Source organism: Neomonachus schauinslandi, chromosome 11 (assembly GCF_002201575.2).
Source record: "Neomonachus schauinslandi chromosome 11, ASM220157v2, whole genome shotgun sequence".
Lineage (NCBI taxonomy): Eukaryota > Metazoa > Chordata > Mammalia > Carnivora > Phocidae > Neomonachus > Neomonachus schauinslandi.
In genome coordinates, this window is record NC_058413.1 from 47,009,766 (window position 1) to 47,037,577 (window position 27,812).

The following is a 27,812-nucleotide window of genomic DNA, read 5'->3' on the forward strand; positions in this document are numbered from 1 at the left end:
CTCATCCTTAAGAAAGCCTAAATCTAGAAAGTGCTTACGGCAGAGGGGGCTGAGGCAGCCTTTCTCCACTTCCCTGGGCTCCCTTTCCTCACTTGCCAACAGACTTCAGCTGGGCCCTGTCCTTTTCGCCCTCTCCCTCCCTGCTCACTGTTGGGATCTGCCAACTGTTGACTGGTCTACAGTCTTAACCGAGCTAGGAAATACTGGACCGAAGTTCCTAGAATCCATCCATTTCAGTGCTGAGTGCGTGGTTTCCCAAGTTACTTCCGTAGGCCCAGGGCTGCCATGCAGGACGACAGGCAGCACGGGAGACCCTCCAAAGCCGGTTGGCCCCTGCTGGCCTGGGGGCGTGGGGGCTGGGGCACAGGCCGCTGTCTGGCCCTCTGGGCAACTGCCACCTTTGGAGGGTTGAGGAAGCCAAGCCCTTCTCTGACTCTGTTCCCTAAATTCTTACAACTGCAGACTGTGGGCAATATCCTTTGTCTTTGTAGTGGCCTCAAGTTGTGTCTGGGAGAGTGGGGTTTTTTCTTGGACTAAGTGTTGCCTTGAGCCTCGTCTGGATCACGTTGCAGAGTTATGCTCCATCCGGCTCCGTTTGTAAAGCGTACTCTTGTTTCATCAAGTGTCTTTGGGGAATTTTCAACTCTGGAGGGCCCCTCTCTGCATCCCACACTGGGAAGAAACCACGCACCCGCTTTCCTAGCAACTCTCTGCCCATCAGCTGGTCTTCCCTTGGGCCCCGGAGGTCCTGTTCCCGGGAAGGCCGGCAGGCAGGGGACACACCAGCAGCATCCCTCTGCCCTCTTCTCTGGTGCTGGTAAGAAGGCATTTTCTCTTGAGCCGAGGGACAATTGGGCCGGCCTCCGAGCGGAGTCCAGCTCAGCCCCATCCAGTCTACCTGGCAAAGGGGCTGGGCTGAGGGAGAAAGCCTGTGATCTGAGCAAAGGCAGCTGTCAGGGGAGCAGGGAGGCTGACAGCCTGGGCTTGGTCCTGGGAAGCACAGCAGGCCTGGGTGGGCCCCGCAGAGGAGCCCCCGGGCAGTGGCCACGACCTTCACTGGGAGGCCAGAGCACCACCCTGTGATTTTGCAGATCCTCTTCTTCCTCTCTCTTCCCATGCCAGCCCTTTCTGAGCCTTAGCAGGCCTCAGCTGGGAGTTCTTCTATGTGTGTTTAAATGTCTCAGTCAAGAGTGAAGACTGGATCTGTGTGTGACTAAGACCTTTTCTGATGTTAAGTATCTGTGAGGAGCTTTGAAGGGAAAGCAACCAGTCCCCTGCCCAACCCCCTTTTCAGATGACTAAGTCATGACCCTTTTTAACAAGACTTCAAAGAAACCTCATCAAAGATAACATTTATATTGAATAAAACAGTACAACAGTTTTCCCCTTTTTACTGTAAAGCTTGAAATGAAACACGAGCGCCTCATTTCAGCTCTCTGGCAAACAAAGCATAGTGAACCACAGCGAAGGAGTGGTTATTGAAAGACAAACCTTCCCTCCCCCTCCCACCTTTTTTTTTTCTTTGGACCTTGGTGGACCCTAAGCTGAATTTCTGACATTAGGCATGGTTTTTCAAGGGCTCAGGTCATTAGGCAATCAGAAAATACCAGAGCATCTCGATCATCTCTGCCACAAATTGTCATCCGAGAAGGCACAGTCGCGGTGTGGTGGAATAGCTCGCGGGACGTGGGGCTCACAAAGTCTGGGTTTTGCCCTGTGTTTGCCCTGCCTCTGCACAGCCAGAGGCCCCGGGTGAGACATTTAACTTCTTAGGAAGCTGTTTCCCCTTGTATGAATGGGGATAATAAATCCCCTATATCTCACAAAACTGTTTTAAGTACGTAAAAATGTATGAAAAAATACTTACTCTGTGCTTGATAAACAATATACTCTCGATATACATGTGCTGGGTTGTAATCATTGGTGGTGTTTTCTGCAGCACTCCCCGCCCCCCATACCAATTTAATAAAACAAAGGTAAAGGTAACATTTTAAAAATTGCTGTATTCAAAATTAATAATAAACTTTAGGGTAAATAAGCTTTAAAACAAAAGTACATAAGCAAAAATAAATAATTTACACTGACCCACTAACCTAATTTTCAGAGTAAAGCCATTTTCAATTACAGCACTGTTATCCCGGGCTCCAGCCTGTGGTCAAACTTTGATAGTTCATTATTTTTAAAAAACAGTAACAAAAAATTGAACGCTAAGTAAAATCTTTAACAAAACCAAAGCACTGGATTTAACTTTTTAATTTTAAATAACCAAACTTTGTCATTTTATACATAATCCAATGTCATGGATCCAATTCAATATAATTAGCATCTCAGCTTGAAGAGGTGGTATTTTAACAGGGATGGAAAACTATAATGAATAGTCTTCAAACCGTGAGGTACAAATAAAAACATACAAGTATACAGTAGAACAAAAACTGCAGACACTCTATTAACTTGGGGAAATATTCGAAGGCTTTACATCCTTTATTATCCATGATGGCTTTTGGAATTGATTGTTTGAAATATAGAACCTTTGCCGTTTTAGATACAGCCTTTATTTTATCTTTTCACAGTAAGTTAAAAATCCATCATAAGACTCCACTGATCTTGCATGTAGACGCTAGGAGTTTGCAAACTGATAAAAGAGTAGCGTGAAAATTAACTGTATTGCCCTAATTTCATACATCCTTGTACACAATGAATCCATTTGGGAATCTATTCCAAGGGTTATATACACAAAAGTGTCAAGAATAAACTGTTCTCCACTCTTGCATAAAAATGTGTACAGTATATCAGGAATGGAAACATTCTAATTTTCCTGGGCCCGGGCTCATGGATGTCTGCTGCCTGAAGATTTGAAAGGCTCCTTCTGATGTAGTGCCCCACTGTTTCGAGGATTAATCATCCAACCCTGGCGTTTCTCCTTGTTGGATCCTAGATGCTATTCTGATGGCTTCTTCCAGAGATGGCTGTTCTCCAAGCTGAAACAGGAATAAACACAAAGGCATACCAAAGAGAATACCAAAGAAATAGTATATGCCAGAAGTAAAATTTTTTTTAAGAGTTTTATTTATTTATTTGAGAGAGAGAGAGCACAAGCAGGGGGAGCTGCAGGCAGACAGAGAGGGAGAAGCAGGCTCCCCGCTGGGCAGAGAGCCGGATGTCGGGCTCCATCCCAGGACCCTGGAATCATGGCCTGAGCTGAAGGCAGAGGCTTAACTGACTGAGCCACCCAGGTGCCCCCCCAGAAGTAAAATTTCTCTCTGTAATTCTGACAGCTGGACTTAAGATACTACCGCTGATCCAATCATAAATGCATAAAAAAAATCCTTGCAGGAGTATATTTTCTTTCTTTAGGATTTTGATAAACCTTCACTCGGGCAACAGACAAAAGATGCTCATCTTTTATCCTGAGCCATTAGCTTCCATGCCCATAAACTAAATTAAAACTATTGGTTGGCATTTTCCTAAATGTGTTCTCTTTTCCAAGTAAATACATGAAAAACAACTCTTCCCAAGGAAAAATAATCTGCACCTAGCATTCTAGACTCTCTGCTTCAATCCAGTGACTTCCCTGAGAATAGTCTTTTCTGTCTTCTGATGTTCCCCCAACATAAAACACAGCTGTGCAGGGATTCTCAGGGGACTAACTTAGGGTCTCTGTTTACACTAGGTTCATTTGCAAGGAGTAGCTCTTAAGTGCTTTCTAGAATCCTACCTAATGAGACTTATTTTGAAAGTAAAGATGGCTGGCTGGGGCATGCTGGGATGTTTACCAGAAGCTTTTCTTTTTCTTGCTATAAATTCCCCTAGGGGGACGCGGGTGACTCGGTCCTCAGGGGTCTGCCTTCGGCTCAGGTCATGATCCCGGGGTCCTGGGATCGAGCCCCGCATTGGGCTTCCTCCTCGGCGGGAAGCCTGCTTCTCCCTCTCCCGCTCCCCCTGCTTGTGTCCCCCCCCCCGTGTCTCTCTCTGTCAAATGAATAAATAAAATCTTTAAATAAATAAATAAATAAATAAATAAATAAATAAATAAATAAATTCCCCTAAAACAAGCAAAGCTAATACAGAACAAAGTGCCAGTCTCTTTGAGTCCCCCGCAAACAGCAGTTGTCTTCAAGGAGCTAAGTGCCATAGATTATTCTGTGCCTGGCCTCCTGTGAAGGTTGTGAATAAAGGACAGAGCACAAGGCCGAGAGCCCTGAAGGAGTCCGGCTATCACCGCACTCACCTGAACTGCAATCTGGGTGCCGTTGGATGTGGCCACTAGGGTCAGAGGCCTGGTTTCTGTGGTTACTAAGTGATGGCTGTGCTGCTGGTGCCCCATCTCTGATGAGGCAGCATGGAATGCTGCCAGGTCCTGAGCCACAATTGCAACCTTCAACCAAAAGTACACACAAGGAAAGCTATGATTAAGTACATCAAACTCCATTTAATGCGAGGGACTGTCTTCGGATCTGAAAGGAAAAACTCCCTTTTGACCACAGACTTGCAGAAGCCTAGAGCTGGAGGAGAACTTATATATTGTCTATTCTAGACTCTTCTGCTGCTGCTTCTTTTTTTAAGATTTATTTATTTATTTTATATAGAGAGTGTGAGCAGGGGGAGGAGCAGAGGGAGAGGCAGAGAATCTCCAGCAGACTCCCCACTGAGCATGGAGCCCCACACAGGGCTCGATCCCACGACCCTGGATCATGACATGAGCCGAAATCAAGAGTCGGACGTTCAACCGGACTGAGCCATGCAGGCGGCCCTGGACTCTTCTTTTTTACTTGAAGAAGCTGAGGCTCAGAAAGAAGGGACTTATCCAAGCTTAGTGAACCAATGACATAACAGGTTAGAGGACACCGGACAAGGGGATCTGCTACACCAGGCTCCACTAACCAGGGGAGACGTGACTGTGCCTATAGGTTCTATTACTCTAAGTGGCTGCTTGGAGGGTTACACATGTGGACTAATTCATATCTCAACGGCCTATTTACTCCTGAGTGGGGATAAATGGTAGGTAATATACTATTTTCTCCTATTTACCTGTTGCATTTAAAATTAGATTTCCATTTCAGTAGGAAAACTGAAAGGGCTGGGGATTGACTGGAGGGGGTCACAAAGGAACTTTCCGGGGTGACAGAAATGTTCTATAACTTGTTTGGGATGGTGGTTATATGGGTGTACATATTTAACAACTCACTGAATTGTAAGTTTAAGATCTGTACGTTTCATTGTATGTAAATTTTACCTCAATTAAGAAAAAACAGATTGTGAGCTGATATGAAAAACTGCATTAGTGGTCAGACAAATGATAATAAAAACAGAATTCAACTTTTGCTTGTCAATTATGCAAATATTAAAAAAATCCTCAATACTAGCAAGAAGAGTACAGAAAAACAAGGAAGCTTTTAGATCCATGGCGTAATTGTTAAAATTTTTGGATAACAATTTGGCAGTATGTAGCAAACAGCTTAAAATACTTTATACCGTTAATTCAATAATTCCATGTCTAGAATTTGTTCCTATGAATATAATCAGAAGCTTGTACAACAATTTATGTATGTGGAATGAGTAAGTTCCATTTGATGGATTACTTTACAAATGATAAAAATCCTTTTATAAGAACACTTAATTAAGGTATGAGAAAGTGCTCAGAATACAGTGTTAGATAATAAGCACAAAATTATAATCCTAACTCTACACACCACACATACATACACACACACAAAGTAAGTAGTCCTAAATGTTGAGACTAGTTATTTTAACATCAAAAGAGTATAGCAGGTTTTTAAAAAGATGTTATTTTTAAGTAATCTCTAAACCCAATGTGGGGCTCGAAATCACAACCTTGAGATTAAGAGTCACTGACTGAACCTGTCAGGTGCCCCGATTATAGCAGATTTTTAGTTTGAGTCTCTATTTTTAATTCTTTTGGATATATCGCTACAAGCGGAATTATAGGATCATATGTAATTCTATGTTCAACTTCTTTTAAGTAGGCTCTATGCCCAACATGGGGCTTGAACTCATGATCCCAAGATCAAGAGTCACACACTCTACCAACTGAGCCAGCCAGGCACCCCGCTATGTTCAACTTTTTTTGTTAAAGATTTTATTTATTTATTTTAGAGAGAGATAGAAAGTGCGAGCAGGGGGAAGGGCAGAGGGAGAGAGAGAATTCCAAGCAGACTCTACGCCCAGCACAGAGCCCGACATGGGGCTCGATCTCACAACCCTGAGATCACAACCTGAGCCAAAACCAAGAGTCAGACACTTAACCAACTGAGCCATTCAGGTGCCCATATGTTCAACTTTTTGAGGAACTGCTATACTGTTTTCCACAGTACTTGCACCATTTTCCATTCCAATGAGCAATGCACCAGAGTTCCAATTTTTCTGCATCCTCGGCAACACTTGTTACTGTCTGTCTTTTGGATAATAGCCTAACCTCATGGGGGTGAAGTGGTATGTCAGTGTGGTTTTGATTTGTATCTCCCTGATGACTAATGATGTTGAACATCTTTTCACATGCTATCTGGCCATCTCTAAATCTTGTTGGAGAAATGTCTATTCAAGTCCTTTGTTCTTGCTCAAATTGGGTTGCTTGGTTTTTTTGTTGCTGAGTTATAGGAAGTTTTTATCTATTCTAAGCATTCATCCCTTATCACATATATAATTTGCAAATATTTCCTCTCATTATGTAGATTGTCTTTTCACTCTCCTGGTCCTGGCCTTTGAGGCACAAAGTTTTTAATTTAATTTTTTATTTTATTTTGTTTTTTTTTTCTTTCCAAATTTTTTAATTCTAGTTAGTGAACAAAGTTTTTAATTTTGAACAAGTTTAATTTCTTTCTTTCCTTCATTGCCTCTGCTTTTGGTATCATACATAAGAAATAATTCCCTAATCTGGGTCATGAAGATTTTCATCTATATTTTCTTCTAAGCATTATATAGATTTAGTTCTTAAATTTAGGTCTTTAATACATTTTGAGTTAATTTTTATATATGGTATAAGGTAAAGGTCCAACTTCATTCCTTCTCATGTGGATATAGTTTTCCCAGCACCATTTGTTTAAAGGACCATCCTTTCCCACTGAATGGTCAAATTTTAATTGTTGAAATTTAACTGACTATATATGTAAGGGTTTGTTTCTAGACTTTCTATTCTATTACACTGGGAATATACATTACTTTCGTAATCTCAAATTAAAATAGATGGAGAGCACAGACTCTTCTTTATATACCTGCTAACTAGGCTTCCAGAGGCACCTGGAAAACCAAGTCTACGAAATCCAATTACCTTAACAACAAAAAAAAGGCCAGTGAAGGACCAACTGCTTTCTTCTCATGCATGTAAAGAACAGGCAATTTAAGCATTACAGATAATTCACAGGTGGTGTCTGGACACCCCAAGTGGATAGCCAACATTTGCCCGATGGCCTACAGTTGCAGAAGAAGGAGCAATGGCAGCATCTGGTCCTCAAATGAAACCCCCACTCCTGTTGTAATATCCCTGGTTGCTGGAAGCTGCCTGGCTTCATTCCAGCCCTCAAAACTGTCTCTCCTGAAAATTTTCCTATACCCCAGGCTACAGATAAACTAAACTAAAAAAGAATGTTTGCCTTAGGGTCACTATCCTTCCAGACCTGCAACTGTAACTGGCATAAGGTGTATTTACCCAAGCTGTGCCATGCACCCATCCAGGGATCCTACAGCCACGGAAATGCCTGGCACCACCCTGTAAGACAGCCTGAAAGCTAGTGGTTGGGTTTTGCTTTTTGTTTCTGTTTTTGCATAGAGTATAATTAACAAACAATAAAAATGCACAAATCTTTAGGTGTTCTGTTGAGTTCTGACAGTTAGATACATCTGTGGAACCACCACCTAAAACAAAATAGAGAACAGTTCCTTCATGTTCCATCCCATCAGTTTCCTTCCCCCAGTCAAGCAGCATTTTCTGATTTCTATCACCATGGACTTGTTTTGTCTGTTCTTGGATTCCGTGTAAGTGAAATCATACAATACGTATTCTAGTGGAATTGCTTGGTCATGGGATATAAGAAACCACCAAACAGTTCTTCAAAGTGGTTATATCATTTTACACTCCCACTAGTGTGTACGAATGTTCTAGTTGCTTCATATCTTTACCAAATGTTGTTAGTCTTTTCTGTTTTAGTAATTTTCCTGTGTCTGAAATGGTGGTATCTCATTGTGATTTTAACTTGCTTTTCTTTAATAACTACAGATTTGAGCACTTTTTTATGTTATTGGCCATTCTTGTATCTTCTTTTGTGAGAGGTCTGTTCAAATGAGCAGTCAAATGATTTGCACATTTAAAAAAAATTGTATTTATTTTACTCATTTTTAATGGGCTATTTGTCTTTTTACTGTTGATTTGTAGAAGTTTGTTATGTATTTTCAATACAAATCCAGTGTCAGATATATATAATAGTGTGAATATATTTTTCCCAGTCTGAGGCTTATCTAATCTTTTTCTTAATGGTGTCTTTTGGTGAGCAGAATTAATTTTCATGAAGTCCAATTTATCATTTTTTTTCTTTTACTGGTAGTGCATTTTTTTATCCTAAGAAATCTTTACCCTAAGGTTACAAAAATATTCACTTTTCTTCCAGAAGCTTTATGATTCTGAATTTTGTATTTCAAGGTGTAAAGACTTCCAACTTTGTTCTTTTTTCAAGGTTGTTTTATTTATCATAGGTCCTTTCATTTTCATGTAAATTTTAAAATGAGATTATGTAATATCTTCAAAAGAACCTGCTGGAATTTTGATTGTGATGGTATGGAATTTATAAATGAATTTATGAAGAATGTGAGCTACTAATTTTGACAGACTCTTTCATTGAACATGGTAAAGTAGCTGTAGTGAATCTCAACATTGCTTTCAGCATAGCACAAGAACAATTGTTAAAATGTATTAATATCATGTATTTTAAGGGAAATGAAAAATTAAAACTACAAAGAGATACATCAGATTGGCAAAAATTTAAAAGTTTGATACCACAATGTTGACTCTACAGAAGGGAAAGAGGAGGTCTCGAATGCTGCTGATGGTCACGTGGATGGGCACGGCCCTAGAAGGGAAGCTTGGCGCTACTTATCACAATTACAAATGCACTCTAGGATCTGCCTAGCAGACTGACTCACACACGTGCAAAAGCACATGACCACAAGGTTACATGCTGTTTGAAACAGCAAGAGTCTTTAATTATGGTGTTCATACAGTGAAATATCATATAGTTGCTCTCTATATAATGAAACAGAAGTATTTTTTAGATGTATAATTAAGTTAAAAAAAAAAACAAGGTGAAGAACAGTATTGTTTACTACAATAAGAAAAAAAGGAAGGGGGGAAGATGACTATTTATATTTGTTTGTATATGCTTCATGAATTGCTGGAAGATTACGCAAGAAACTAGTAACAATGGATTCTCTCTGCGAGGGGCAAGAACTAGGTTGATGGAGGCAGTGGTAGGAGGAAGACTTTTCACTGCATACCTGTATATACTTTTTGATTTCTGAACTACGTGAATATATTACATATTCAAAATATTAAATAAAGAAAATTTCCCAAATGAACTATTCCTAACTATCTGATGATGATCATAGGAGGGGCTACCATTAACGGGCTTTATATTAAGTACTTTATATGCATTATCTCATTCAATCCTTTTGTCAACCTTATGGTGTGGATGCAACAATCACTGCTATTTTACAGAGGAGGAGAAACAGACTCAGAGGGTTGTGTGGCTAATGCTATAAAGCTGGGATTCAGTCCAAAGTTTGTGTGCTTACCACCACCATATCACACTGTGTATCTATGTAACGGTTATGATACTGGTATGTGTGCTGATTCATATAAAAAGAAAATAGCAATTACCTGCTGTCCTTCTGTGCCCTCTGCCGTAACCATAGCAACAGAGTGGGTTCCTCCTGAGGAGATGACCGCATCATGAGCCGGGACTGTGATGGGCGTGCCATCCTGCGTTACCATTGTGATGGTATTGCCAATGGCTTGCATGTCAGCCTGAGATATGTTGACCTGCAATACAACGCATTTTACAAATCAGTCTGTTTCTTGTTGTATTTGGCAATTTTAAAAAAAAATTTTTTTAAGTAATCTCTACACTCAACGTGCAGCTTGAACTCACAACCCCGAGATCAAGAGTCACATGTTCCACTGGCTGAGCCCAACAGGCACCCCAAAACTATTTCTTAAACGCATTTCCTCCTCTCCATCTCTACTGCCAATTTAGACCCTTATTTTCCTCTCGTCTGACTTCCTGCAATACAACTTCTTTCTAGGTATCCAATCTAACCCTTACCTAAACCATCCTCTACCTTGACACTTTTTTTTTTTTAAGATTTTATTTATTGAGAGAGAGAGAGTGAGCGAGAGAGAGCACAAGCAGGGTGAAGGGCAGAGGGAGAAGCAGATTCCCTGCAGAGCAGGGAGCCTGATGTCAGACTTAATCCCAGGACTCCAGGACCACGACCTGAGCCGACGGCAGATGCCTAACCGACTGAGCCACCCAGCACCCTACCTTGACACCTTTTTAAGAAAACAAATTTCATTATGCTTCCTGCTTACATCACCAGTGACCCCCCATCACCAGAGTTCAGACTTTTTACATGGCATTTGTGACCTTTCGCAATCTGGCTTTAACAGCTTCTCCAGACTCATCTTCTACTACTTCTAAACCAGCATCTGGCACTCCCAACCACAACTAATCGTTCGCAGTTCCAGAATGTCATATTCTGTTATATCTTCGTGACTTTCCCCTTCCCTTCACTCTGCCTACCAAACTCATGAAAATTCTTCAAGATCCAACTAAATGGCCACTCTCCGTGGCTCAATCGGTTAAGTGTCTGACTTCAGCTCAGGTTGTGATCTCTGGGTCCTGGGATCAGCCCCACATTGGGCTCCCTGTTCCGCAGGGAGTCTGCTTCTCCCTCTCCCTCTGCCCCTCCCCCACTCATGCTCTCTCTCAAATAAATAAATGGCCACTCTCTATAAGGGTTTCTAAGATTCCTTCAGGAAGAATCATTTACTCCTTCCTCCAGGCTGACACTGCACTTTACACATCCCTCAATTATATACCCATCATTATAAGAAGTTATTGTTCATTTAGGAATATCTCCCTCCTACTAGACTATGATACCCACCCCCACTTTCTGTACTCCCCACACTAAGCCTACCAAAATATCTGGCATTGGGTAGAATTCAGTAACTCTTTACTATTTAATTGACTAAAGGAATGGAAGAGAAATCTAATCCCTGAAGGAAAAAGGAATGTTACATCTGGAGAAAATACATCAGGATAAGGGAAAGAGCTGTTCTGGAACACATGAAGGGGGATGAGGCTCATTTTATCTGGTCAGAGAAGAGCCAGGAGTGGTTGACATAGCAGTAGGTCCCAGTCTGATAAACAACAGAATTATCCAACAATGGAACAGGCTGCCTCTTACGAAAGAAACTGCCTTATCTGTCTGGGGGCTGCTGTGGCGGGAAATCCTCCTGTATCAGGAGGGAGGGAGGTTACATCGCATGACTTCAAGAGGGTCTGTGTCTGTGTTGATCTAATTCAAAAAAACGTCTTAGGCTTGATGCTAAATTAAAACTGCCTTAGTAAATATGTTTAATCTTGCATGGCAATCAGTGGACAAAGAATACTGTGAGGAAGTAGTGCTGTGAGGGGGAAGGGAATGAACTGGATAGCACAAGCACCTTGAAATTGCCAATCCCAAATGTGTTGTGTCTCCTAATTAACACCAGCACAGTAACAGTTATCAACACAAAGGGCGGGTTCATCATGAGAGGGAAGCTCTGAGAGAAACAGGGAAGGAGAGAGTTCTCCATGGAAGAGACAGTTATAGGAGGATAAAGAGCCCCATATGCCTATTTCTACCAGGTAGAGACAACCTTACTTGGAGCTTAAAAATGAAATCAAGTCTGGATTACTTTAGGCTAGTGGCATCTACAAAACAATGGTTTGGAGAATAACCATTACTTGCTTTTCCTGGGGAAATCAAGAGACTTGGTCTATTAATTCTGGGAGGTAAGTTAAGTGAACTCCCATTAACTCCAGGTAGGGAGAGAGCTGCACTCTGGACATTTTACAGTTTTGCCCATTGCTGACTTCCCAGGATCTTTTTATTTTTTTAAAGATTTTATTTTTAAGTCCTCTCTACACTCAACGTGGGGCTTGAACTCACAACCCCAAGATCAAGAGTCCTATGCTCCACTGACTGAGCCAGCCAGGCGCCCCTCCCACGATCTTTTAATGATGTCATCATATCCTCATCCCCTCAGGCAAGGCTCTGCCGGTTTCTCACTCTCACCTCCTGGATCTAATCAGCTACTAAATCCTAGCTTCTCTGATTTATGTTTTCTCATGGATCCTTTACTTTTCAAGCCCTCAATTTTACGGTGGTACCGACCTTTATCACCTCACCTTTGAACTACACCAATAACACCAGGCGAATGCTAGAGTCAAAAGCATCCTCTCTCCTAATGTCCCTGTATGCAGTCTCTTTCAGCAGCCTACGGGAAAACCTTCAGCTCTAGCACTGCCTGTGAGCTGATATTCAAGGCTTTCCTCAGCTGGGGCCCAACCTGCCTTCCATGTCCATAGTCAGAGAAATATTATTTAACTTGTTTGGCTTTTGGTGGATACTCACATGCTGAGTCCCATCCTGGGATATGAGTGTAACTTGCTGACTCAGCCCAGACTGGGTTACCGTGGCTACTTGTGTAGACACAACATCGTCCCCTTCCACACCTGTAACATACGTGATCTGGGACCCTTTAAGAACATCTTCACTTTGACCTATTTAAAACAAATGAATCATTTATTTGACCAACGAATGAAGCTGTTTAGAAAACAGAGGATACATTTTTTTTTAATCACTTTGAATATTTATTTTTTTCCCAAATTTTTATTTTAATTCCAGTATAGTTAACATACAGTGTAATATTAGTTTCAGGTGTACAGTATAGAGATTCATCACTTCCATACATCACCTGGTGCTCATCACAATCCTCTTTAATCCCGATCACCTATTTCCTTTTTTTTTTTTTAAAGATTTTATTTCTTTATTTGAGAGAGAGAGAATGAGAGACAGAGAGCATGAGAGGGAGGAGGGTCAGAGGGAGAAGCAGACTCCCCGCCGAGCAGGGAGCCCGATGCGGGACCCGATCCCGGGACTCCAGGATCATGACCTGAGCCGAAGGCAGTCACCCAACCAACTGAGCCACCCAGGCGCCCCCGATCACCTATTTCACCCATCCCCTCCCGCCTACCTCCCTTCTGGTAACCATCAGTTTGGTAGGCATAGTTAAGAGTCTGTTTCTTGGTTTGTCTCTCTTTTTTTCCCTTTGCTCCTTTGTTTTGTTTCTTAAATTCCACATGAGTGAAATCATATGGTATTTGTCTTTTTCTGACTTATTTCACTTAGCATAATACTTTCTGCCTCCACCCATGTCGTTGCAAATGGCAAGATTTCATTCCTTTTTATAGCTGAATAACATTCCATCGTGTGTGTGTGTGTGTGTGTACATTTTCTTTATCCATTCATCTATCAGTGGACACTTGGGCTGCTTCCATACCTTGGTTATTGTAAATAATGCTGCTATAAACATAAGGGTGAATGTATCCTTTTGAATTAGTATTTTTGTATTCTTTTTTAAAAAGATTTTATTTATTTATTTGAGAGAGAGAGAGAGAGCATAAGCGGGAGGGGCAGAGGGAAGGAGACAGAAAGAATCTCAAGCAGACTCTGCACTGAGCATGGAGCCCGATGCGGGGCTCAATCTTACAACCCTGAGATCATGACCTGAGCTGAAACCAAGAGTCAGACACTCAACCAACAGAGCCGCCCAGGCGCCCCTTGTGTTTTTGTATTCTTTAGGTAAATACCCAGTAATTCGATTACTGGATCATAGGGTAGTTCTATTTTTAACTTTTTTGAGGAACCTCCATACTGTTTTCCACAGTATCTACACCAGTTTGCATTCCCACCAACAGTGAACAAGGGTTCTTTTCTCTCCATGTCCTCACCAACACCTGTGTGATTTTAGCCATTCCGACAGGTGTGAGGTGATGTCACAGTGTAGTTCTGATTTGCATTTCGAAGAGAATATTTTAAGTACAACCGAAATACTTGTATAAAGTGTATATGTATTATATTCCAAATCATAAAAATGGCTTCCAGCACCTCTTTCCGATTCTTCCACCTCCACTTTTATAAAGCCAAACCAAACCAAACCTTTCCACATCAAATTTAAATGTTCTAATTTTGAGGGCTCCCGGGTGGCTCAGTGGGTAAAGCGTCAGACTTCCGCTCGAGTCATGATTGGTCCTGGGATCCGCCCCACGGTGGGCTCCCTGCTCAGCGGGGAGTCTGCTTCTCCCTCTCCCTCTATCCCTCCCCCTGCTCATGCTCTCTCTTTCTCCCTCTCAAATAAATAAATAAAATCTTAAAAAAAAAAGTTCTAATTTTAGGCGACCCCTTTTATTCTTAATTGGAGTCATTATGTGATACTGTGCATGTGTGCTGGGGCATGGTGGGGAGGTACTGGACAGGAAGACTGCCTGGCAAATAACCCTTCCAACATAGCAAGTATGCATGAAGTTCTTGCAGTCACTTAAGAAGCTGTTAAAAATGATAAGACAATCTTCATAAACATTAACCACAAAACCAGAATGGTGTGTAAACAGAACCTACTTCTAATACTAAATTACTTACTCTTTAACACAAGTGATTGATTGCAAGTCATCAGTACACAATGACCACATTGTGTAAAGACAATGTAATGGCATATTATCTGGGGTAAGGTTAATCATTTAATAAGGGACAGAACAGGAACCACCATCCACTTCTTTATTTCATAAAGAACCAGCAAGTAAACAGCACTTTCAACAGTCCATTACTGCTATACTTGGCAACCAGGAAGCCTGCTGTTCCCTCTCTTCTATTGCTTTCCACCTCCCACAAAGCCAGAAAGAGGGTAAATATGGGGGGTTTTTTCCTTCAAGGAAGGACTTATGCTAATTTAGGAGTGCTTCTCCAAGTTAGTGGCTGACGCACGCACGCATACGCCTCTGGCCATGGTGGTGTAATCTCCACGGCGGCCATTACTTCACGTCTGACTGTTCTGTGTCACAGCCATTTAGATACTATTATCCCAAAGGGCTACAGAACCTCGAGAATCATAGGAGAGGAAAGGATTGCAAACCCATCCCTATTCTTAGAAAAACAATCATAGTTTATTATTATTTTTTTTAACAAAATGTGCATTATCATATTACGGACTATTTTCTAGAATACAAGAAATTCAGACAATCTGAAAGATCGACTTTGAAGGAAGAGACTGAAGAAGCTTAAAAAAAGAATTTTGAAACCTGAGCTTGTCATCATTAAAGCCTGTTTAGAAAAAACAAAACAAAACAAAAACAAAACAAAGCCTGCTTTCTAACTGCAAGGACCCAGCAGTTGCAGGAATATCTGACTGTCCGCACTCAGGGTGCTTCGCCAAAAAACACAGCATCCAGGATGGAAGGAGCTGTTACTTCTATCACATGACAGACGTCCGAAAAGACAAATGAGAACTGTAGCAGGTAGTGAATGATGTACTCTTTCCCTTATTTTCCAACCAACTTTTTTCACCTAAAGGTTTTTCAACACTTCAACGTAAGAACGGGAAAAGAGGATTTCTTTTCATTTTCAAATCTACTTCCGTTTAGGAGGTCCTCGGTGCAACAGCAGGACAACCTGGGTTTTGTTTTGTTTTTTTAGAAAACCTTCACCTACTTTACTGACTTACCTATGTTATTTAACTGAAATCACAGAATGTAATCCTCTAACATTTTTTCCCAAGAGTTTATTCTTATCGAAATGAATGTTTTTGTCTCCTACACTACTGAACAGCACATGAATCGGCGAAGAGTTATTTAGGAGTGCCAAACCGCTCTAATGCTTACAATCAACATCCTTAGTGCATGCACCCAAATAGCCCAGCTGCTCCTCCCTTGCTCTCTGGCCCCATTTCACACCGCCATCCCAGGCAGAAGTGCCCCACTGGCCAGATTTCTTTTAGCCTCTCCAATTTACTTTGCTCTCTCCAACCTCAGGGCTTTCTGTATGTGCCCTTCCCTCCACTTGAGTGTCCTCTTGACTTTGCTCCTTATTTCCCCTTCTGCCGAATCCCTGCCTCTCCACCAAATTAACCCCTATCCACCCTCTACCATCTCTCCTAGTAGCTGTTACTTTAACTTATTTAAGAAGTGTGTCTCGTTAACCTGTAATGAACTTTACAAAACCAGAAAGCTCACATGGCTTGTGCAAGAGACTTACTGCAACTCTTTGCCTTTGCATTCTATTATACCTAGAGATCACTTTATTAAGCAGCACAAGAATTCACATCACTCAAACTCAGCTCAAAGCAAGGCGGAGACTGCGGGTCCCTCCTCTGCTTCCCAGCATGTCAGACTCCTCTGCTCCTACCACTCGGACCACTGGCACTTGAAATAAGCTTGATCTCAAAGTTGGCAGGTTCCAGGGCTTCTTTAGTGACAATTACAGCTTTCCTTGACGAACAGAAGCCACAGTCAAGAGCGAAAACCCTCCAGCATATAGGTAAGTGCAACCAGGTCTGACAGAAGAAAAACTGCAATTCGAGCTGCGTGTCCTAAATCCACTTTATTGCCATCCTTCTGTTTAACAAGTGGAGAACTAAACAGGGAAAAAAAACAAAAAAACACCTCCCAGACTAGACTAATTTCCCTTCTTAGACATCCCAGAGCACCAAGTCCCTTTCTCTGATAGCACTTATTTCAGTTGTAAATTCTGTATCTGTGTGATTACGTGAATGAAACTTTGTTATCTGAGAAAATGCTATGAATCACAAATTATGACAGCTGTTGATTCCCCAACACAGAGAGAGGTTTACTGGAAAGAACACTCACCTGGGGGAGGCTCAAAGAAGGCTTCCTGCTCCTCCTCGATGGGCTCAGTGTCATTGTGGGCCGTCCGTTTGTGCATGGCCAGTGTGGAGATCTGCTTGTAGGTCTTCCCACAGTGGTTACAGTTATATGGTTTGGAATGAGTGTGAACAACATGATGTTTGTACAAACTGGAATATTCTGTAAACCTTTTGTCACACCCAGGGACTGTACAAACATATGGCTTTTCACCTAAGTAAAGAACACACACACACACACAAATCAGTTTTTACATATGAAGGCATAATCATTCCATTCCTCCCATGGGGGAAAAAAACCTCTAATAGCAAAAATAGATAGTTGTCAGATCTCTTTCTATATCGCCATGAGGCAGAACACAAGAAAAGACTCCCCTAACTATGGTTTTGTCTTGGCTCAGAAGGTAGTCTGCATTCTGAGTCTTATCTTGTGCCTGAATACCACTTTTCCCTTAATTTCAAGGGACGAGAAAAGGATGAAGATGTTGCCCAGTTTAACTCTAAGCTTTGATAAAACTCATTTATTGTTAACTACAACTAGACAAGCTAGATATTAATAACAGTATACTAAAAATAATAAATGCAATTATTACTATAACAAATACAGCTTTCCCTAAGGGTTTTATAAGGACAATAAAAAAGGATTGTCTAAAAAGTCTACTAGACATGGTCTGGACACTTACAAATCTAAAAGGACATACCCATATAATTTCTAAAATGTGCATATGCATGTGTGCATACACGTGCATGTCTTACTTTATTCTCATTTTGCACCCTTCCTTGAGTAATCACATTTTCTTGCATGGTTCTAAACACTGTATAACCACCCATAAATAGTAAAATCTCACCCTAATGTAATCTGTAACATAAGTCTTGAGCATAAAGTAATTGGAAATTGCTTCCTTCCTCTGCCCAGTCTGCGTTCTCAAAGCAGGGCAGGTTAATGTTCTTATTTTGGTAAATGATTGTGGGACAGACCTGGTGAGGGCAAGGCCAGGCAGGGAAATGGCAGGCAATTCCAACAGAAAACCTGCCCCATTGATATTTAGGCTGAAGCAGAAAAAGCCACTAGATGGCACCAAACCACAGTCAAGACAGAAGTGGATTTGAATTGAGCTTTGGAGCTCCCTACCGGCTATCTGCACAGCCTCAAACTGGGTCCTCTAATCAAACTTGCAAGAATGGATTGCATTTTACATGGCTGAATATTTGCACTCCACTCATAGCATAATGTGGGCATTTACTGTATCATCTACTTGATGATCATTAGCCAATCTTTTCTTCCAGTCCAGACCTCCCTCTTGGGTCAGACCAAAAATTGTAACTATGTACTGCATCTCTCTACTTCAATGATTCTCAATCACGTAAAAGACCAGGGTGGGTGGGTTATTTCTTTATATATTTTTACACACACACACACACACACACACACACATGGAGCTTTTTAAAGATAACCGATGCCTGGGCCTCATTCCATAAAATTATGTCAGAATTGTGCAGACAGAATATGGGGAATAAGCCTATTTTTAAAAAGTGAATCCAATGTGCATCACATTTAAGAGCACTGCTTTGGGCGCCTGGGTGGCTCAGTTGGTTAAGCGACTGCCTTCGGCTCGGGTCATGATCCTGGAGTCCCGGGATCGAGTCCCGCATCGGGCTCCCTGCTCGGCGGGGAGTCTGCTTCTCCCTCTCCCGCTCCCCCCTCTTGTGCTCTTTCTCTCTCTCACTCTCTCTCTCAAATAAATAAATAAAATCTTTAAAAAAAAAAAAAAATAAGAGCACTGCTTTATTTAAATGTTCCAAAGATCAGTATGGCTAAATTTAATGTAGGCATCCCTCTTACTGGAATCTAATTTGCCCATTAAACATGTGGAACAGTAAACTTTTAGGTAATGAGTCTATATTCCACTTGCTTTAAATGGGAAAAATAATGTTTTCCCAGCCCATCTAAAAATCCCAGCCAATGGGCGCCTGGGTGGCTCAGTTGGGTAAGCGTCTGCCTTCGGCTCAGGTCATGATCCCAGGGTCCCTGCTCAGTGGGCGGGGAGTCTGCTTCTCCCTCTCCCTAGGCCTGTCTCCCCCCACTTGTGCACTCTCTCTCTCGCTGAAATAAATAAATAAAATCTTTTAAAAATAAAAAAATAAAAAACCCAGCCAATTTCCCCAAATATCACACAAAGGCTCTTAAGCACTGTGTTATAATCCACCAAGACTGTCTACATAATATGAAGCACTTCAAACACCAATTATCTAATTATTTAACATTCAGTAGTGGGTATACATTGGTGTGTAATACACAATGATACAGTATAATATCAGACAGGAATTCTGTTTTCCTTCTACACCACAAACGTACTACAATCTAAAAATCAAGTATCTTAAAGATATAAAAGAAGTACAAATTATATTAGGAAAATATAATTTTTCTTCTAATCTATGGTTTTCTTTTCCAGGCCTCCTAGGTTTTCACAGGCATTTCCATTTTCTTAGAGAACACTTTAATAGTAGGGAACATGATGGCAATAATGCATATTACACAATGTAAGCATAAGATACGACTGTATCAGAAATATGACTTCAGTGTGTCCTATGTTCTCTCACTTAGACTCACATGCAACTTAAAAATTTTTTCTTTTATAGAAAAATGCATCACATGGGGCGCCTGGGTGGCTCAGGCGTTAAGCGTCTGCCTTCAGGTCAGGTCATGATCCCAGGGTCCTGGGATCGAGCCCCACATCGGGCTCCCTGCTCTGCGGGAAGCCTGCTTCTCCCTCTCCCACTCCCCCTGCTTGTGTTCCCTCTCTCGCTGTGTCTCTTTCTGTCAAATAAATAAATAAAATCTTTAAAAAAAAATGCATCACAAGTAGATTCATTATAGTGGGTTTTCAGTTTGGATCATAAATTTTGGGTAAAAATTTTGCAAATCATTATAGCAAATATACAGATGGTAAGAGTTCAAGTGGGGAAGGATACCCAGAGACCTAAAGATTCCAAACTGACAGCGTTATCTTCCCTTTCCAACCTGCTCTCCCCCATTTAACGATTATCATCTAACCCATCACACAAACTAGACTGATAGGTTTTTCTTTATACCTCGTGACTAACTTAGTCAGTCACCAAGTCCTCTGCCAATACCTCTTCAATGTCTTTTCATTTGTATCCTCTATCTCACTCACTTTGAATATTCTAACAGCCCTCAGTTTCCTCACCATTAGTCTCATTTCCCTTTAACATCTTTCTATAATATGGACTGATTTTTTTCTTAAAAAAAAAAAAAAAGCAAACGTCTGGATGTCTGGGTGGCTCAGTCGGTTAAGTGTCTGCCTTCGGCTCAGGTCATAATCCCCGGGTCCTGGGATTGAAACCTGCATAGGGATCCCTGCTCAGCACGGAGCCTGCTTCTCCCTCCCATCCCCCACCCCAGCTTGTGCTCTCTCTCTCACTCTCTCAAATAAATAAAATCTTAAAAAAAAAAAAGCAAACATTCTTTAAATCCTCTTAAGGTTTCCTCTCTGCCCATAGTGATATTCAGATTCGTTAATGTACTCTCTTCAAAGGGAAGGGATTGTTGTGGATCCCTGAAAAGATTTCCAGAGATACTCAGGGATCCGAGGAATGCAGCCAGAGAAACAATGCAGCCAGAGAAACACTGCAGAAAGTTCCATTCTGTAAAAATGTCTTTTAATTTTAAATTATTGCAAAGTTACTCTTAATACCAGTAATCAAGACAATGTATTAAACAACTTCTTAAAAAACGAATGCACATTCTGCCTTTGCCTCCCATTTGCCTTTCCCCTCCCAACGACTAAAAATACATTCACAAAGTGCGGCATCAAAATTAAAAACCTTTGTACTGCAAATGGTACCATCAAGGAAGTGAAAAGACAACCCACAAAGTGGGAGAAAATATCTGTAAATCATATATCTGATAAGGGACTTGTATCCAGAATATAATAAAGTATTTTTACAACTCAACAATAAAAAGAACCAAATCTGAAAAATGGGCAAAGGATCTGAGTAGACATTTCCCCAAAGAAGACCTACATATGGTCAATAAGCACAGAAAAAGATGCTCAACATCTTTAGGATGCAGGAAAATGCAAATCAAAAGCACAATGAGATAGATACCATTTCACACCTGCTAGGATGGCTATCATCAAAAAGATAATAATTGTTAGCTGCATTGTGGAGAACTGGAACCCTCAAACATTGCTGGAGAGACTGTAAAATGGTGCGGCCACTGTGAAAAAAACAGTTTGGCAGTTCCTCAGAATGTTAAACACAGAGTTACCATATGAACCAGCAATTCCACTCCTAAGTATACACCCAAGAGAAATGAAAACATAATTCCACACAAAAACTTGCACATGAATGCTCAGAGCAGCATGATTCGTAACAGCCAAAGTGAAAGCCACTGGTGAATGGATAAATAAAATGTGGTATATGCATATAATGGAATACTATTCAGTAATTAAAAGGAAAGAACTCGAGCCTCAAAACACTACGCGAAGTGAAAGAAGCCAGATGAAAAACACCCTATGTTACATGATTCCATGTGTATGAAATGTCCAGAATGGGCAAATCCATAAGGACAGAATGATGATTGCGTAGGGCTGAGGGGTGGGGGTGGGAGGAAACAGCTAATAAGTATGGAGTTTCTTTTAGGTGGAATGAAAATGCTCTAAAATTGGATCATGCTCATGGTCGTACAACTGTGTGAATATATTAAATAACAGTGAATCATATACTTTAATGAATTTATTCATTTTTACTGAAGTATAGTTGGCACACAATGAATCATATATTTTAAATGGATGAATTATATAGTATGTGAATTATATCTCAATAAAGCTGTTTTTTAAAAAAGAATATAGCCATGGACCGCCCCTCCCCCTCTGCCCCACAAACAGCACAAAAGCCCAGTTTAAGAAACACCCTTACCATGATAGCGCAGACACAAGGCCCCTGCCTACCCCTCCAACTTCACTTCGTACTAGTCTTCCACATGTGCCCTATGCCTGCCATATCCTCCAAATAAATCGTGTTTTTCATACCTTTGTGCCTTTAACCGTGCCGTTTCCCCAGTCAGGAATAACCTGCCCCCCGCCTTCTAGCTAGCAAACTTTAGGACTCAGTCTAAAAGTCAACTCCCTCTGGACAGCCTTCCCTGAATACTTCTCCCTTTCCACAGAGGAGGTTGCTCCCCTCTCTACTCCCACAGCATCTCGTTCAAGGAATGGGAGACACTCTGCACTCCGTAACAATTAGAGGTCTGTCAACTCTCCCCAGTTCAACTGCCCTTGACCATGTCATATCTGTCTCTGTATGTCTGATGCCTGGCAGGGGAACACACAACAGATGTTCAGTAACTGTTGAATAAATGAATGTATAAATGCTAATGTGAAGGGTTTTTTAAGTTGCTTAATCCCCCTCCACCACGCTAAGTGGTAGAAGGAGGATGCGAATGACTGGAAAAAGGTTTATGGAAGAAAAACAGAAGACAAAGAAATCAGAGACTGTTACCTGTGTGTATCCTCACGTGATTTTTATAATTGGTTGCACTGGCAAATGCCCTCCCACATCCTGGTTCTGTGCAGTAATACGGTCTTTCTCCTGTATGTGTCCTAATATGCACTTTTCTGATATTTGATGTTGTAAAAGACCGACCACAGCCTTCAAAGGGACATTTAAAAGGCCTTTCTCCTGAAAATACAAAAAGGAATAAATTAAATGGTGCAAAAATACTTAGAAAATGGAAAAAAATTTTTTAAAGATTTTATTTATTTATTTGAGAGAGAGAGAGAGAGCATGAGCAGGGGGAGGGGTTGAGGGAGAGGGAGAAGCAGGCTCCCCACTGAGTAGGGAGCCCGATGCGAGACTAGATCCCAGGACCCTGGGATCATGACCTGAGCTGAAGGCAGATGCTTAACCGACTGAGCCACCCAGGCACCCTGAAAACTGAAATGTCTTATCCTTCAATTCTGTCTAGGATCATGCTCAAGACTCTAGCCTTCCCGTATGGGGCTTCCCTTTCAGGGCTTTGGCTTTCTGGGGTTTTTTGCCCTGTAAATAGCATCTTCTACTCCAAATTTAAATTTCTATAGGAAATCTGAAGATTGATCAAAACTTATCACTGACTACATGACTTTCCAAGATGGAGTTATCCAGATGGGCATATTAAAAAATGAGCTAAGAAGGACGCCTGGGTGGCTCAGTTGTTAAGCCTCTGCCTTCGGCTCAGGTCGTGATCCCAGGGTCCTGGGATCGAGCCCCGCTTTGGGCTCCCTGCTCAGCCGGGAAGCTTGCTTCTCCCTTTCCCACTCCCCCTGCTTGTGTTCCCTCTCCCGCTGTGTCTCTGTCAAATAAATAAATAAAATCTTAAAAAAAAAAAAAAAGAGCTGAGAAAAGCAAAGAAAAAAATATCATAAAGAAATACAAAAGAAAAATGAGTCAAGAATAAGAATTATAGGGATGCCTGGGTGGCTCAGTTGGTTAAGCATCTGCCTTCGGCTCGGGTCATGATCCCAGGGTCCTGGGATGGAGTCCCACATGGGCTCCTTGCTCAGTGGGGAGCCTGCTTCTCCCTCTGCCTGCCACTCCCCCTGCTTATGTATGCGTACTTGTTCTCTCTCTCGCTCTCTCTTTCTCTGACAAATAAATAAAATCTTTAAAAAATTTTTTTAAAAGAATAAGAATTATATTTGAACAATAAAAAATAAAAATTAAATTAAAAATTGATAAATGGCTGGGGCGCCTGGGTGGCTCAGTTGTTAAGTGTCTGCCTTCAGCTTGGGTCATGGTCCCAGGGCCCTGGGATCGAGCCCCGCTTCAGGCTCCCTGCTCGGTGGGGAGTCTGCTTCTCCCTCTCTCTCTGCCCCTCCCCCTCTCTTGTGTGCTTTCTCTCTCAAATAAATAAATCTTTAAAACAAAACAAAAATTGATAAATGGGAAAAAAATTAATTATATCTGAACAACCCCAGAATCCCCCAAAAGCTTATCTCCTAACTTTATTTATTCTATAATACCTTGAAAAAAATTTTTTAAAAATCTGGTGTCTAGGGCGCCTGGGTGGCTCAGTTGGTTAAGTGACTGCCTTCAGCTCAGGTCATGATCCCAGGGTCCTGGGATCGAGTCCCACATTGGGTTCCCTGCTCTGCGGGAAGCCTGCTTCTCCCTCTCCCACTCCCCCTGCTTGTGTTCCCTCTCTCGCTGTGTCTCTCTCTGTCAAATAAATAAATAAAACCTTAAAAAAAAAAAATAAATAAATAAATAAATAAAACCTTAAAAAAAAAAAATCTGGTGTCTAGTATATAATACACATTACATACACTTGCTGAATATATTACTATGCTCATAATCTAAACTTATGAAAAAGTTTATTCTGCCAATTATATTCCTTTTCTTCATACTTGCTTTATATAACCTCAGAACCCAAAGGGCCTTTAAACTGTTAGGCAGGAAGTAGTCTTTGGTTTTGATTCCCGTGTGCCCTTCTTTAGAATGAGTTCAAATTAGGCAAACAACTTCTGTGGTTAAAAAAAAAAATCTCTATATGTGTAGATAAATAAATAGATATTTACCTATATATATATATAAGTCTGTTATTTTTCTTTTCTTTTTCTTTTTTTTTAAGATTTTATTTATTTATTTGACAGAGAGAGAGACAGCGAGAGCAGGAACACAAGCAGGGCGAGTGGGAGAGGGAGAAGCAGGCCTCCTGCTGAACAGGGAGCCCGATGTGGGACTCGATCCCAGGACCCTGGGATCATGCCCTGAGCCGAAGGCAGACGCTTAACGACTGAGCCACCCAGGCGCCCAGTTTGTTATTTTTCTTTTGGCCAAGTGAAATTACGATTTACCTGCTTAAAAACCATTCCAAAAGATTTCTGCCCTCAAGTATGAAATCATTTAAAAAGGAGTAGGAACCTCTGATCCTTTCTTTAGAGAAAGGTGTTTTGTTTTTTTCAATATGTTAACCTAAGGAAAATAGGTTGTCTCGGGTAAGTCCCTTCTCTCTGGATCTAGATGACCTTAACATTTTCCCAGCTCTGGCATGCTGTGATAAGGAATCCAGCGTTCCAACAATTCCCATGGTGCTAATATATTACTCCTCGGACTCTGTAGCACCTTATTTTGTTTTTTCACTGAAACAACTTGTGTTTGTAATAGACATCCCCGAAGCCCCCTTACTCAATCCAACATTTTACCAATGAAAATACTCACCATTTAAAATCTGATGCATGAATATGTGGTTTGCTAAATGAGTACTAACAAAGGAATCACAATTCCAATGTTTTGACCAAATATTAATGGAACTAGATTATGTTTTTATGTAACTTTTATATAACAGGTTGGTATTATATAGCAAATCCTAATAGAATTTGCAGGAATTTGGAAACACTTTCGTCTGATAACAATGGATAAAAATAAGTACCTGAATAAAATAGAAGCAGAGATCTGCAGCTTTGTTCCTGAACACTGTAAAGCAAAGCCTATCTGGGATCATATTTGAATTAAAAGCTAAACTTTAATGACTAGACAAGTCCTCAATGGAAATTTGCTAAACTATTTCAGAATACTTAGAAGTATCTGGGGACAAAGTTATCACACTATGTTTAAAACATCTGTGGTAAAATTTCAAACTAAATTATTAAGCTATAAATAAGCTTAGTCAATAGCTATAACAGCATCTCTTATCAACAGTTTCTGAAATTCTTCCAGCTCTCATCCAAAGCAAATAATTACTTTTATAATTGGTATTCCAATTCTACAAATAATTAAGTACAAGAAAGGGAGGGGAGGGGAGATAAAAACAAAGTACCCTTTAGGAAAAGGAGAGGAGGAAATTTAAAGGGGGCGAGAGATGATCACAAGGAAGTGACAAGTCTTCCTTTCTGTGGGGCTGTTAGGGTTCATTTTCTTTAGCAGCAGCTAAACACAGGAGAAGCAGTGCTGAACTGAGAAGGAACTGGGTGCCTTAGGTTCTGGTCTCAGCTGGGCTACTAAATAGATGTGCAATCCTAGGTAAATAAGCCTGTTGCTCAAATAATACCTGTAAACTGAGAGGGTTGGTGATCTACGACCACTGTTCATCTTTTTTGGGACATGGACCCCTTTGAGAATCTAACAAAATTATGGGCCTTTATCCTGGAAAGAAGTAAATGGCAAGGTGCATGGAATTTCAGGAGTTTAAGAGAAACCCTTGGGGCGCCTGGGTGGCTCAGATGGTTAAGCGTCTGCCTTCGGCTCAGGTCATGGTCCCGGAGTCCTGGGATCGAGTCCCGCATCGGGCTCCCCGCTCTGTGGGAAGTCTGCTTCTCCCTCTGCCTCTCTCTCTCTCATGAATAAATAAATAAAATCTTTAAAAAAAAAAAAAAAAAAAAAAGAAAAGAGAAACCCTTGAAGCTAACTCTGAAACTTCCAGAGACTCCTTCCCTAAATCCCTTCCCTACAGATTAAGAATTCCTGGCCTCAGGGCGCCTGGGTGGCTCAATCAGTTAAGCTTCTGACTTCGGTTCGGGTCATGATCTTGGGGTCCTGGGATCAAGCCCCACGTCGGGCTCTGTGCTTAGTCTGCTTGTCCCTCGCCCTCTCCCTCTGCCCCTCCCCCCCCAGCTCATGGGGACACATGCTGTCTCTCTCAAATAAATGAATAAAATTAAAAAAAAAATTCCTGGCCTTAAATCAATCAATCAATCAATCAATCAATCAGATCCTGGCCTACATATGGTATTTGTTCATTCCAGTACCTGTATGAGTTCTGATATGTTTCTGTAGATCTCCTGAAGTTTTGAAAGACTTAGTACAATTATCTTCTGAACACCGATATGGCTTTTCTCCTGTATGAGTTCTGACATGACTTTTTAATCCATAACCTTTAAGAAAAATTTAAAAGGAATTTAATTATATGAGACCCCTCTAAGCATGCCCATTGAGATTAAACAATTGAAAAATATAGTAAACAGCAAAGATATATATTAGGCAAACACAACAGAGCAGCTATTAACAATGGACAAGAGTATGACAGCTAAGGGCTGTCATGCTGGAAATTCCATAGTTTCATCTCTGTCTAGAAGAGGTTGTATGTGTTTTTTTTTTTAAAGTGCCCCAATCTTATTAGATGTTCACAACTCATACCCCAAAAGCTTCAGGTGGAATCGAGACATTAAATGAGGAACAGGGAACAGTGCTGGCCCTGCTGGATGTGTCCCCAGGCAGGACCCAACCCCTGCGAAGTCCCAGTTGCCCATGGTTCCCTCAGGTCTGTCCTAACGTTAAATTCTGTCCACTTCTAATGCTCAGCTTTTACTTTTCTGCTAAAAGAAAGCAGAGTGTGGAGTGAAACACCAAACACAGGAGGCAGAAATAGGCCTGAGGAGAAAAATGGAAACAGAGAGAGAGAATAGAGCAAGCAGCACAAGAGAAAGGTAAGGGAGAGATTGAAACACTGGTCATCATGCATCCACTAATTCAGACAAAGGCAAGGGGTCAGTTCCTCCCCCTGGCCAGTCTCTGCTTGCCCCGTAAGTGGAACAATGAAACAAAAAAAAATTCATGTTTTTACCTGTTGCAAATGCTTTCCCACAGCCTAGATGCTCACACTGATAAGGCCGGTCTCCCGTGTGTGATCTCTCATGGACCTGTCATTAAAATGCAGGCATGATTCTATTTCCTTTAGGCATCTCTCAGGTAGATGGTCTCAACAAAGACCTATTTTTCTTTTTTCCCCTCTGTTGAATTACAGTTGACCTTTGAACAACGCAGGGGTTAGGGGTGCTGACCCCCACCTCTCGTGCAGTTGAAAACCAGCGTATAACTTCTCAACCCC

At 41.3% G+C, this 27,812-nt stretch overlaps 1 protein-coding gene across 3 annotated transcripts in view; it reads right to left on the bottom strand.

The window, feature by feature from the left end:
• Nucleotides 1-1,839: 1,839 nt before the first annotated feature.
• The window catches only part of ZNF143 (zinc finger protein 143), a 67,117-nt gene continuing 41,144 nt past the window's right edge, over nt 1,840-27,812 (bottom strand). Inside the window, exons 9-16 of one of the 3 annotated variants that reach the window (XM_021685763.2) lie at nt 27,549-27,624; nt 26,734-26,859; nt 22,508-22,687; nt 16,971-17,198; nt 12,685-12,833; nt 9,884-10,045; nt 4,229-4,375; nt 1,840-2,978 (exon numbers count right to left, since the gene is read on the bottom strand). In XM_021685763.2, coding sequence (XP_021541438.1) covers nt 2,895-2,978; nt 4,229-4,375; nt 9,884-10,045; nt 12,685-12,833; nt 16,971-17,198; nt 22,508-22,687; nt 26,734-26,859; nt 27,549-27,624 — 1,152 coding nt within the window. In that variant the 3' untranslated portion in view covers nt 1,840-2,894. The remainder of the gene's footprint in view (nt 2,979-4,228; nt 4,376-9,883; nt 10,046-12,684; nt 12,834-16,970; nt 17,199-22,507; nt 22,688-26,733; nt 26,860-27,548; nt 27,625-27,812) is intronic. The other 2 variants (XM_044919812.1, XM_044919813.1) reach the window with 2 other exon arrangements.